Source organism: Astyanax mexicanus, chromosome 9 (assembly GCF_023375975.1).
Source record: "Astyanax mexicanus isolate ESR-SI-001 chromosome 9, AstMex3_surface, whole genome shotgun sequence".
NCBI lineage: Eukaryota > Metazoa > Chordata > Actinopteri > Characiformes > Acestrorhamphidae > Astyanax > Astyanax mexicanus.
Window position 1 is genome coordinate 28,525,968 of NC_064416.1, and position 14,018 is coordinate 28,539,985.

The window sequence follows — 14,018 nt, forward strand, 5'->3', positions numbered from 1 at the left end:
ATGAGTTTTTAGAAATTAATATATTAAGCTTAGCAGCATTGGTACCATTAAACACGCCACTCAAAAATGCCTCTGCGTTCAGTTAAGAAACAAAATAATATGGACTGCATTTTTAAATGATTATTTTTAGAACAAAAAAAATAAACAAGCACTAAATAGCCATATAAATGATTTCTATTTAAATATCTTTAAATAAACTAACAAAAAAATGTCACACAACAATTGTGTGATTAATCATAATTAGGAGCATGATTGGAAAGAGACAATGCTGTGTGTGTATGTATGTGTGTAAGAGAGAAAGAGAGAGTGCGAACGGGTGAGAGAAAGAGAGAGAGGCTGAGAGTCTTCAGCACAGTGATGGTGTGTCTGCAGTTCAGAGTAAAATAAATAACGGATGAAAGTAGCAAATGCCACTATGAGCGGGAGGTCGCAGGTTTGAACCCCCGCTCATGCAGCTTTGCCATCAAGCTGCTGGTGCTCAGAGGGAGCAAAATTGGCCCTGCTCCCTCCTGGTGGGTAGATGGCGCTCTCTCCCCACATCACTCCAAGGTGATGTCGGCAGCACAAGGCATCTGTGAGCTGATGTATCAGAACCGAGTCGCTGCGCTTTCCTCCGAGCGCGCTGGCTGCTCAGCAATGCTGCATCAGCAGCAGTTTGAAAAGAAGCGGTGGCTGACTTCACATGTATCAGAGGAGGCATGTGCTAGTCTTCACCCTCCTGGTGTGTTGGGGCATTACTAGTAATAGGGGGAGTCCTAATGAGTGGGTTGGGTAATTGGCCATGTAAATTGAAAGAAAATAGGAAATAAATTAGAAATAAAATTATTTTTTAAAAAAGTAGCAAATGGCTTGTGGCTTGATAGATATCTTGCCAGATTAGCCTTTGTGCTAACTGACCATAAATCAGAATTAATAAAGCCAATAACACTCACAACATGAGGGAATTGTCGTTGCCAGTGTGAATGCAGCGTGGGCATTCTCATTGAGCGTGTGTAGTGTGTAGTGAGCAGTTTATAGTGAACTTGTGGAGACATAACACAACTTTGCATTTTTGAAAATCAGTGATTTTAGATCTTTTCCACTACTGATTTTGGTTCTTTAAAAAATATGTCATTGACTCCGATGTCTGATCACATGATCGTATCGGGGACATCCCTAGTAATATTTGTACACTATTCAGTCCTGCTACAGCATATGTAAAGTAGAATGAGTGGAATATATGATCTCTAAATCATATAAAGTAGTACTTTATCATCAAGTAATAAATTGGAGAAGAACTAAAAATACTATGATGAAAGTACTAAAACTGAACCCATGCTTCACTGAACCCGTCTGTGTTGTGGTGAAGTTCTGGCACTTACTTGGAGGTCGTACAGAGCGAACACTGGGTGAGTCTTTACACAATGTTGTGTCTGCATCTTCCACATCTTGCAGAAATTTACTGAGAGAATTAGAACAAAAAGCCATTAGACTGAATCACTATCAGCATTTCCTTACTTACACACACAGTCTTGCCACTGTAAAAGTATTTTGTATAGTAAGAGTCTCCATACTATTTGTCCAAATATAACAACATACAATAATCCAGAGGGCAATTTTATTTCTAATTGATATGGTCTTTAATAGTCATTTTGTAAAATAGTATTTTGCTCATTTGCCTAGAGTACTGAACTGAGCTATAATACCATAAACATCTTATTTTAAAGCTTAGTGGGACCAATATCATTTAAAACATAGTGTCTCAGTACTGGTATAATAGAAAAGGTTGTGTTGTGCCATTTCTAGTTTGTACTTGTTGAGATCAGCATTTGCCATTTGCTTTTCACATAATCCAGGAACACCCAAAAATCTGATTTTGCCTGTAATCTGATTAAAGGAGTCACACAATAGGTAGATCTAAACTTTTATAAACAGCAATAATCTCGCAGAAACGTCTGACAAACATAACATTTCTTTCTTAGCTTTTTATAAACAGCAATATTTATTTCTATAATTTATTAATTCAGTAATATAATAATTTATTTCTTATGGTTTCTAATTGTAATCTAACTTTCTAGCTTTCTTTATATTGCTGCAAATTAAAGTTGCAGTTTATACAGTTTATATGTTCAACCAAATTTAAACCAGCAAAGTGTATTTTCACAGAATTCTCAGAATGATGAAACTCTGCTAACCTTTTAGGAGAAAACTGCCGGACATCCACACACTGTCCCCTTGTCCAGCCGCAGTAAGGGTCTCTGGAGAGGACACACTCTCCACAGCTCTGGTAGTTGGAGCAGTTAGCCACCGGGAGCTCCACTAGACCAGAGTAGGAAGATATGAACAGCAGCCCCTGATCCAGAAGAGATGAAAGAAGTGGAATCAGTTTCAGCATGTTTAAAGCAACTTTCACATAAAAGAGACAGATAGAAAGAGAGAGAGATACAGATTAGATACATGAAGTAGTGTTACTACTGTAGCCTAGCAGAACACCTGGCTATACGTAATGCAGTATTCAGTATTATGTAGCTTAAGAAGTATCTAGATGGTAATAGTAAATTCTGGATGCCTTGAGGAGAAGTTTGGAACACATAAAATCACTTAATCAACTAATAATGTTTTTATTTATTTAGGATAATGTGTATTTAAAGGAAATTAAATCACACCGCCCAGATTAAATTGCGCCCTACATCTGACTCGTTCCTGCACATAAAGTGTAAACAGAGTGCAGAGTCACTATCCTGTACTACAGGAAGAAAGATGAACAGGGTTCTGTTTATTTCTCATTTGCCCGATCCTTCCCCAGAGAGGATGAAGAGATGTAATTATAACAGGAAAAAACTCAATTCCCCTCCAGCTCTCCACAGCTGAGGAGATTCTAAGCTTGTTACATCTTCACTTCTCCAATTCATTCTCTCCCTCTGGTTTGCTAAGAGGTGCTCTACCTTCTGAGCGTCCAGCTCGATGTGCTGCACAGGCTGGGGTTCGGAGAACAGCTTCAGCTCCTCGATGATGTGCATCTTGCCCTTGGCGTTGATGGCTTTATGAAGCTTGCCGTCATCTGGAAAACAGGTGAGACATCAGGGGCTGCTGGCCAGGGATCAAAAAGCTTCAACACGGAAGAAAGCTGGTCTACTGTAAAGTAGGTTTAGCTGTAGGCTACAGTGACCTCAGACTGAGGATGCATTCACCACCAGTATGACCAGCATGATCAATCTGGTTGAATAGCTTGTAGACCCATATGACCAGTATAACCAAGCATGTTTAAAATCTAATTCTACATTCAGCACGCTATGCTGGTCAAAAGCTGGTTAATTCACCAACAGGCTTACAAGTATAAGACACGTTTTCTGTCTGGGTGACCAGCTTTTAACTACCTTGACCATCAAAAACACCAGCCTAACCCAAAGAGCCCATGGTGATGTATATCACAGACACTTTAAAAGATGTAAAAAGTTCCCTATAGCCGGACAGTGTGTGAATCTGTGTTTGTTCATCTGACCTTATTTACAGAATGTATAGCTCTAGAAAAAAAAAATAGGAGACCACATAAAAAGACGAGATGATCACAAGCCATCAAACTAAGTTGAACTGCTTGATTTTTTGCACCAGGAGTGGCATAAAGTTATCTAAAAGCAGTGTGTAAGACTGGTGGAGGAGAACATGCCAAGATGCATGAAAAGGTCTGAAGGTCTGAAAGGTCTACATCTTTTTTTGTTATTTCAGCCGTTTCTCATTTTCTGCAAATAAATGCTCTAAATGGCAATATTTATATTTGAAATTTTGGAGAAATGTTGTCTGTAATTTATATAATAAAACAACAATGTTCATTTTACTCAAACTTATATCTATAAATAGCAAAATCAGAGAAACTGATTTAGAAACTGAAGTGGTCTCTTCATTTTTTTCCAGAGCTGCATGTGTGCTGGATTAATGCTGGAGATAAAAAATAGCTCCTTTTAAATGTATATTTTAGTATATTTTAGACCTGTTACAGCCATTTAACAAATCAAATGCTTTAATTAAACGTTTTATGTTCCATAGAATTTTTAAAACTAATGCGTAAAAGCAAAAAGAAGAATGAATTCTGATTTGACCGTTCACATTCATGGATTCACATCGCATGTCTGTATATCAGATACGTATCTGATTTAGGACCACATTTGAAAGTGATTCAGATCTGATTTGAAAAAAATCTGCATGTTCATGGCACGTTCACACAGCCATGAAAAAATCAGATCTGAGTCACATTAAGCAAAAAAATCAGATCTGAATCACATTGAGCAAAAAATCAGATCTGAGTCACATTGAGCAAAAAAACAGAACTGAGTCACATTGAGCAAAAAATCAGATCTGAGTTACATTAAGCAAAAAAATCAGGTCTGAGTCACATTGAGCAAAAAATTAGATCTGAGTCACATTGAGCAAAAAATCAGATCTGAGCCACTTCAGACTTAATGTAAACGTAGATTTAAACCCAGCTGTGCTGCACATACTGATGCTAGTTTGGGGAAATTCTCCATTCACACTCTTCAGTACAAGATTATACTAAACGCAGTCTCCAAAACACCAGCTAGGCATGTTTCTGAGACGTAACTGTCGGCATGGGGTCTACTGCCAGAATCTGTTTAGAGAAGGCGACTCGATCCAAGGCTGCTTTGGGAAAATGCCTAATCGGTTATTTTGAGGCTGGCACATCTAGCTGCCTGCCAATATCTGTTCAGTGCCATGTGTGTATGTGTGTGTGTGTGTGTGTTTATAACAACTGCTGTAATACAAGCAATAAATGGCTGTATTTGATTCTTCAAACACTGTACCATTTCCACTGTGGCCTCACCTGTCCCGATGAAAAGCACACTGTAGGACTTGTGGGCGGCTTTGACCTGGTGCACGGCGATCTGTGTGTAGCGTACGCTGCGTTTGAGCAGCAGAGGCTGGCTGCGGATCACGCTGTCCATCAGGAAATGATCCTTTACGAAGTTCAGCACTTTGTCAGGCATGTGCAGTGAAGAGGAGATGCCCTGGCTCCGTGCTGCGTTAGTTATACACTGCAGAGACGAGAGAGAGAGAAGTTATAACCCTAGGTTCCACATTTTATCACTATAGCACATAAAACACATATCAGATGCTGAAAGTGAGATATTTTAAACAATGAATGGAAAACTACAAATTATTTTATAACTTTATGACAGCAACAAGAAAGTTGGGACAGTTAAACAATAGCATAGATGTGATTTATCGCTTGTCTGTTGACATGGGCAATTCTATAGATCATTATATCATTACAACCCACTGCGCTGTTCACTGTTAGTAGTAATGCCTTCTGTGACATGTGACTCACATGACACTGTGGATTCCACTATCAGGGCTCTCTCCAACAATAATAATTCATGCAGCCTTGCTATGAGCATGCTGGCCTGTGTTCAACCTCACTCACACAAGATAACACCTCACAACACATACAGGTGTCTAAGGCTGGTAACTCTGATGAACTTATGCTGTGCACCCGAGGTCTTTGTATCTGCACTTGAGGATATGTTCAAAGTTTTTAAAATGTTTCAGATTATCTGACCTTCATTTCTTAATTTTTATTATTATTTTTTACTTAGTTGAGAGTTTTTTTGCCATAATATGGATTAGAATATAATGCATGTGCCAGCAGATTTTAAATTAGGAAAAAAATCTTTGCTTATAAGGATTGTGTAAATGCAAGGGTGCTTTTTCCTGCTAAATCAATGCTAGGGAGGCACCAGATGGACAAAGGACAAAGAACGGTCGAATACTGAATACCAAACATTGTTTTTTCCTTGGAGTTTTAATCATTTTGCCACTTTCTTTTTCACCATTGCATCATTTAAACAGCATAAGTGTATTTTTTCTAGCTTTTCAAATGAAAATAAAGCACAAAACTACAGCTTATTTTTAGTCAAATAAAGACGATTGAACATTCAAACTTTTTAGCATCCCAGCAGCCAAACCAATAAACCACAATATTGTTTGCTAAAAAATATTCATCATTTTTATCCTTATTTGGCTTTTTAACATTTTTGGCGAAATATTTTGGTTGCCCAATATCTGTTGCAACTCTAATCAATTCAATGTGATTCACAACACACTACAGGCCACATGGTTTATGCATTTTGATGCTGTTTCTATAGACTGGGTTTACATTATAGTCTCTGTTTATTCAAACAACGCCTTTGTATTCTCTTCATCCATGATATCTCTGTTTGTGAGCCCACTGCAATCAGAGTCTGCATCAGTACAGATAGTTACAAACATATGCTAAATATCCACAAATCTCTCTCTCTCACACACACACCACAGTTCCACCCTATTGGTTTTTAAGCAACATGTTTATCATGAATATCAACAAACCCGTACACACACACACACAAGCGTGCTATTAGTCTTCATTGTGAACCCTGTAACAGATGCTCCTCCTCAGTGCGTGATAGCAGGGCAGGAAATGAGTGTGGAGGAGAACGGTGATAAGAATCGGAGCCGCTGGGCCGCGGGCTGAGTGTGCCAGTACTGCGGCAGATATCAGCCCCAGCACTAATGTCCTCAACAGACTAAAGCTGAGACCAGACTGAGGAGCTGCCTGGAGTTCTGATGAGCTCAACATATGCTCAGTCTAGACTGAGGGTGTCTGAGGGTCAACTTTCATTTTCATTCTGTATTCTCAAAAACTAGTATTCAGATGACAATTTGACCACAGTAATGCGCATTGTTCTGAACCCCTTTAAGAATAATGCTGGTTAAAAACTTGGGATGAGTTTTTAGAATGACACCATAGCATTTACAGTCATGGTTGAAAGTGTTGGCAACCCTGATTTTTGAAGTATTTAAGTTTTGTGTGACATTATTGCAAATTTGCCCTTTTCCTCTTTATTTTTTTGTGTTGTTCCAACACACACAAAGTGAATAAATATATGTATAACAAAACATATAATTGCAATTATATTCTGGAAGAGATTTTAGGGCTATTAAACCATTACTGTATATGACTGTTTTAAGCATCATTATGAGAGAATTTCTTACTCCTGAACCTGCCCCTAAATAAAAAGCTTTGAGCCACCACAAGAGGACACACATTTCTGGACAAGCTGTGAAACACAGCAACTAAAAGCGAGTACGAATGTGAAGAATGTGGACTGATAAGGTAGACTTACAAGAATTACAGGAATTACACAAATATGACTCTTTAACTTTTGATAGAAGTTAATGTAAAGAAACAGATTAACATTTTTGCCAAAACCTGGGGAAAAAAATGGTGATACAATATTTTTTTGTGACTTTGACATCATGATAGAGTGATGTAAGATTTTAACTATTATTAATAGAACACCAAAATTTGTTTTCCTAATAAATAAGAATATTAAATCAAATATTTATTGTAGTACTGTAATATAATACATAGTGCTTCTTTGTTTGTCATAGATGTTCTTTGAAGCATTTCCTTATAGGAGGCCTAATTATCATTACAGATATCACCCAATACCTGGTCGAAATAATCAGCCAAATCAGACCATCAAGGAGAAATGTAGAAAAAAAGAAAAATTAAAGGTTTTATTTTGATTATATGGGTTTAATGAATTAGTTTATAAAATTTAATAATTGTAAAATGATTAATTATTGATTATTATATTATCTTATGTTAGACAGACTGGTGATAACTGGGTGAAGGACGTACCGCTCCAGGTCGAGGCTCTGGTACAGGGTGGTTATAGGTGTACCACTGTTGAGTCTCTCTGTTAACCTCCCGGTAACGACCGTTAAACGCTTCCTCCACCTGGTCCATGGTGAACGCGCACACCGCCGAGCTGCCAGACGCACCTTTATACCTGTGAATAAACACACACACACACACACACACAAGCAAAACACACATTATTACAGAGACTAATATAACACCCCTTTTCAGATGTCACCCTAAGTGCTGAACACTCCCACTAAACACACAGCTCAACTACTTCACACCTCAAACACTGGAAAACACACTCGCCTCGGTCTCACAGAACATTAATCCTGGAAACATCTCACAAATTATTAAGGCTTAACACAGGCAGTGAATAACAGAGTGAAGCGTGTGTTTCTGTTTTCCCTCTCCACAGGTTTGCTTTCATTCTAAAGCAGGGCTGCTTTCTCAGACTGCTCGGCAACCCTCTGTGACCTGTGCTTCACCCTGCCTTAAACCGCTCAATCAATAACCAAACCACCCATACCAAACACAGGCCAGCCGCTGCAGGTCCCTAACTATGAGATATGAACTGGGAGTGAACTGAAGGCTTTATTTTGAAAAGATTTCTGTTTGAATAAAACTTTTTTTTCTGTTGTGTTTTATTTCGACTGATGTGTTGAAACTAATTATAAATAAATAATTTCTTTGATTTTAGCAAATTGAAAACCTCTGGAATATATTTAAGAGGAAGATGGACGATCACAAGCCATCAAACCAAGCTGTACTGCTGGAATTTTTGCATCAGGAGTAAAGGCATAAAGTTATCCAAAAGCAGTGTGTAAGACTGGTGGAGGGGAACATGCCAAGATGCATTAAAACTGTGATTAAAAACCGGGGCTATTCCACCAAATATTGATTTCTGAATTAAAAAAAAATATGAATATGAACTTGTTTTCTTTGCATTATTTTAGGTCTGAAAGATCTGCTTTTTTTGTTTTTTTTCAGCCATTTCCCATTATCGGCAAATAAATACTTTAAATAACAATATTTTTATTTAGAATTTGGGAAAAATGTCTGTAGTTTATAGAATAAAACAACATGTTCATTTTACTCAAACATATACCTATAAATAGTAAAGAAAAAATAGATATAAAAATATAAAAAAGGTCAGTTAATCAATCAATTAAAAAAATTCAAGAACTTTGAAAGTATTCTCAAGTGCAGTCACAAAGACCATCAAAAACATAATGATGAAACTGGCACTCATCAGGACCGCCCCAGAAAAGGAAGGCCAAGAGTTATCTCGGTTACATGGTTACAAGTTTCCAGCCTCAGAAACTGCAAGTTATCAGCACCCCAGATAAGAGCCTAAATTCTTTATTTTTTAACACTTTTAAGTTACTACATGAGTCCTTATGTGTTCCTTCATAGTCTGGATGACAGTATTAACTATTGTGTTTTTTTTGCATTAACATCACTTCTCATTAGCACTGTGAATTAGATATTATTATGCTCATATGTCGCTGGTTTCCTACCATTGAGAAGTGAAAACTCCGTAGAACACAGTGTTCTTCCAGTCCTCTTTGCTGGGGGTCAGAACAAACATGTCCTGGATGATATTAAAAGGGAAGCCATCATCAGGCAGAGAGCACAGGAGCTGGGCTTTCAGAAACGTGGTCCACTTCTTCTGCAGGACCCTCTCTCCTCCTTTATCACCCTGCAGATACACAAGTGGACACAAAGAAAGAAGCCTTTTAATAAGATCACATGTGCTTTAGACTTTAATAAGTGCACAGGCAGTCAACTTTTCCATGAACAATTTGGGACGCAGCACAGTAAGTCAGTAAGATTAAATCGGCAAAATATATGAAACTTTTATGCATGGTGTACTTAATCAGATTGCAAATAAACTGGCAACTGTGTCTGAATTGTTGCTTGAAAGTTTATGTTATGGTGGCTTTAAACTGATTTTAATGATGACAAAATAGAAATAAGTGCTATTATAAAAGTTGCTTTATTATAGAGCAATTTAGTTAAACTTTTGACAGATAATAAAGGCTATTGCTATCGTAATCTTTATTAAAATTTAGTAAAGTAATTTTTTTATTCTACTCTCATTTTGTTGTAGTGATTTTATGTTGAGTTGGAATATAAATGCAACAAAAATAGGCCAAATTATTGGTGTTACTAGTAAAGTTTTTCAGTTTTCTTTTGATCTTAGCCCTGCTTTTTATTTTGCATCAGCTTTTATTGAGTTTGCTTGCAGAGATGGCATGCATGTGGCTCCAAATGGCAAAACTAACAGAATAGAAGCCACTGTATATCATTGCTGTACAATGGAAAAAAAACAAACAAACAAAAAAAAAAAAAACAGCAACTTTACAGGAGAGAGAAAAAAAAAAACCTTACTAACTTTCAGTGGAAGTCAATGTCAGGTAGTTTTGGAAAATTTCTATTGGTCTGTTCATCAAGAAATTTCGGAACAGTTTAAGGGATAGTTTGTCTGTTCAAATTATGAAGTAAACTTAAAATCAACAAAAACGGAGATACTTATTTTTCATTGGACAGCGATGATATTTAAAGGCCTGCTATTCACCATTGATTCACTAGAGGGAGACAAGTTTACTAAAAGCAGAACTTCCACATTTATTATTTGTTTATATAAAACATATATAAACAGAAATAAAACTATAATATCTAGAGGATGATCTGTACAGTTAGTATAAAATGCAGGTCTCCCCCACAGTGACTAGGTTAGATAGAAGTTAGCTGGTGAGATTAGCGGCGAATGAGCTGCTCGTGTCGTTGCGTGCCGTGCACTAGGATTGAGCATGCTGGTAACTGTTGTGAGAGGGGGTTATCTTCAGGCTATGGGGGCTTTAAAGTGGGTGCTTCTGGGTCATGAAAACAAGTGTAGCCAGCTGAAAGAGGAAAAACACTACAGGTTATTCACAGGGCCAAGTGCTTTTCAGTCTGAGGAGAAAAGGGCACTACACACACAGAATAAGACCACATTAACTCCAGCACTTCAAATGGATGCCCATGGCTGACCATTTACCAGCAGTCTGGGCCTGGGGGTCTGCTGGTGTGAGTCTGATTAGTATGGGGGGTGGAGTAAAGGCAAATACACAGATTTCTAGCAAAAGAAAAGCAGTTGTTCTCATTTGGAAATCAGGTAAATGTTTATTAAAGCATATACAGTATACTAGAGCTTGCTCTCTCAGTAGTGCTGTAGTAAACAAGTGGTGATATTACAGTGTTTTAGGGCTATGTGGGCCATTAGGATACAACGTTTTGGCTGTTTGTAGCAAAAGGAAATTTCACACTGTTCTTATTTCCCATTCAAAATCTACTAGAGACAGGAAATCTGCATGAATACTTCTGCTGAATAAGATGACCTACAGGAGGACACCATTGGGAAGCTCTACAACGCCATGCTGAGATGTCTGACGTTGTGTTACATGTATTACACACTACTATATGTGAAGCTCAATAAATATTGATCATATCAATCTACATACTTAAAAAAGGGGTAGGCAATATTCCCCTTAAATAATATTACAATATTTCAGGATATATTTGCAATAATAACATTCTTGGTGATATGAAAAAAAAACTAATAAAATGTTATTCATTATTTATATTATTAATTTAGTATAAATACAACTGGTTTCAACATTCAGTAGAAACAAAACAATCTATAAACCTTTGTCTATTTGTAAACAGTAACTTATCAAGACTCTTAATTTACAAATAAATGCAAATACAGTAAACAACTAAACAAATACAAAACAGACTGCTTTTAAGAATATCATAAATCATGATCTTGACAATTTTTTAATTTTTTATAAAATAACAGTTAAACTTAAAATAAGGCCTACAATCACATATGAACAACAAAAAACTACTGGACCTTAAATTTGTTTTTGTTTTTTGGCTTTTTTCAAAAACCAAATAGATTCTTACTTCTCTGAAGTATATCTTGGCCTCATATTCGTCAAAGACAAACTGAGCCTAACGACACGTGACTAATGCTCAAGTTTCTGAGGCAATTACTTGCTTTGCTAACCCAAGCAGCGCCCCCCCCCCAGCCTCTCCCCTCTCCCCCAGCCTCAGCTTGTTATCGTTGAATACCTGAGCGTGGAGAACTCGAACTCTTCCCCCCTGAATGCCCCTTAAAAGTTAACTCTCCAAGATACGCTCAAACTTTAAAACACAGGGCCAAAAAAGGGCCAGCAAAGTCCTCCGTGACATAGTTGGGGTTACTAAGAGGTATCAAGGCAGAAAAGGAGGGGGGGGGCAGATGGGGATGGAATAGCGAACAAAAATAAAAATGAGATAATGAAGCGTGGGCTGCAGGTAACAGAGCTGAGCCACAAACTCTACAAATACGTTTCTGGCTTTCCGGAACAGCTGTGTATTATTTCAGAGGAGGCCTGGCTCCAGCAGAACCTCTACGCCAAACACCTGAACAAACAACAGGACAGGGCGTACGATAGAGCAGCCGATTAGAAAAAACAAAAAAAGAGAGAATAAGAGAGAGAGAGAAGGAAGAGGAGAGAGTGGAGAGAGAGAGGAAAAAGGATGTACTGGAAGTAACTGGAAGTTACTGACCATCAAAGGAGGAACAGGAGGGGAAAACGCTCAGTATTGATCCTCCTCTCTTTTACCACCTCCAACATAAACGAGGCTCGCTCTCATTAAAGTGTTTTTGTAATCCAGTACTGTGGCCGACGCTTCGGCCGTACAGAACAACACAGCTTTCCACTCAGAGCGGAAAGAGCTCTTTTCTTTAATGTTTTATAGAGAACGCTCAAAACAGTGTCGCATGACAGCACTAATGAGTTCAACTGAGTCGGACAACTGCGTCTCTGGCTTCACTACTGCAGAGCTCAGTGTATTTATAAAATAACACCCCAGCATGTGAACAGCCATAGAGTCGCCCACAACAACGCAGCCGTCACGCACAAACTTCACCACAACCATCATCATCATCACCACAGTAATATGGGATATGGAGATATAAACACAGAAAAGGAGGAGGAAGTAACCTGATCCTTCATTAAGAGAAAATCCAAACTGCCTGGAAGTTCAGATGGGCAGTGGAAACTAAATAAGGCCAATTAATTGTAAATCACCCTGTGAATTATTATAATAATTCTTCTTCTCTGACTGTCTATGGCTGTATGATTTCTGCAAGGCAGAGAACACATGCTGATTTGCTGTATTGAGGCACAAAAACAGATTTCAGATATGTAAACAGGATTATGAGTATTATTCAAAAACTGAGTTATTCTGCATTCATATTACAACATGTTTCTGTCTTGTTATTGTTGTGAGGAATTATGGATAATTCATAATTCATTTAGAATCCTCAAGCCACAATAAGAGATGCACATAAACCATAACAGTGTACAACACAGCTTCACTTCTGTTACTTTTTACAGTAAAAACTCTCTCAATCTGAATGCAGAGCTGCAGTAAAAACATACAGACTGAGCAGCTGTCTGATACGTGAACATTACATTACATTACATTACATTTCATTTGGCAGACGCTTTTGTCCAAAGCGACTTACAATAATGAAGTACAAAAGTAATAGGAATTAAGATAATCCGTTTTTTTAGGGCTTAAAGGAGGTCGAAGGGAAATAAAGGGATAGAGAAGTGAAGTAGGGGAGGAAGGAAATGGGGTTAGAAGTAGTTAGTGTGTTAGAGGTGTTAGGAGAGTAAGTGCTCTTTGAAGAGCTCTGTCTTCAGGAGTTTATTAAAGATAGCGAGAGATACTCCTGATCTGGCAGTAGAAGGCAGCTTGTTCCACCATTGGGGAACTCTGTATGAGAACAGTCTGGATTGCTTTGTGTGAGTGTTTGGCAAAGCGAGGCGACGTTCATTGGAGGAGCGCAGCGGCCGGGAGGTAGCGTAAGCCTTCAGGAGCGAGTGCAGGTTGGAAGGGGCCTGTTCTGTCATCACCTTGTAGGCGATTGTAAGAGTTTTGAACAAAGCATGTGGACAAAACCACTAAGGTTTGTATATATATATATATATATATATATATATATATATATATATATATATATATATATATATATATATATAAATATTGACGTATCATACAATAAATGGACAATATTACCTCAATAATATTTGATAATGGTCATATTGTCTCTTGTGTTTTTTGTATGTTTGTTTACATGCATAACAGTGAACAATATTTTAGCCAGTCATGCAAAGACCAGACCAGTGCTTTAATAACTTTGACTGCAGTAGGTGAATTACTTATTGTGTTATGTTGTTATGTTATCAATATAGCATTTAATAGTCTTAAATAATAATTTTTAATAATATTGTTTATC

General features: G+C 37.6%; 1 protein-coding gene across 2 annotated transcripts in view; it reads right to left on the bottom strand.

Moving 5' to 3' along the window:
• sema4ba (sema domain, immunoglobulin domain (Ig), transmembrane domain (TM) and short cytoplasmic domain, (semaphorin) 4Ba) overlaps positions 1-14,018 on the bottom strand; it is a 133,004-nt gene that overhangs the window by 4,760 nt on the left and 114,226 nt on the right. For both annotated transcript variants that reach the window (XM_007254480.4, XM_049483522.1), the window contains exons 9-14: positions 9,199-9,380; positions 7,676-7,826; positions 4,817-5,027; positions 2,925-3,040; positions 2,175-2,332; positions 1,362-1,441 (exon numbers count right to left, since the gene is read on the bottom strand). In XM_007254480.4, the coding sequence (XP_007254542.3) occupies positions 1,362-1,441; positions 2,175-2,332; positions 2,925-3,040; positions 4,817-5,027; positions 7,676-7,826; positions 9,199-9,380 (898 nt within the window). The remainder of the gene's footprint in view (positions 1-1,361; positions 1,442-2,174; positions 2,333-2,924; positions 3,041-4,816; positions 5,028-7,675; positions 7,827-9,198; positions 9,381-14,018) is intronic.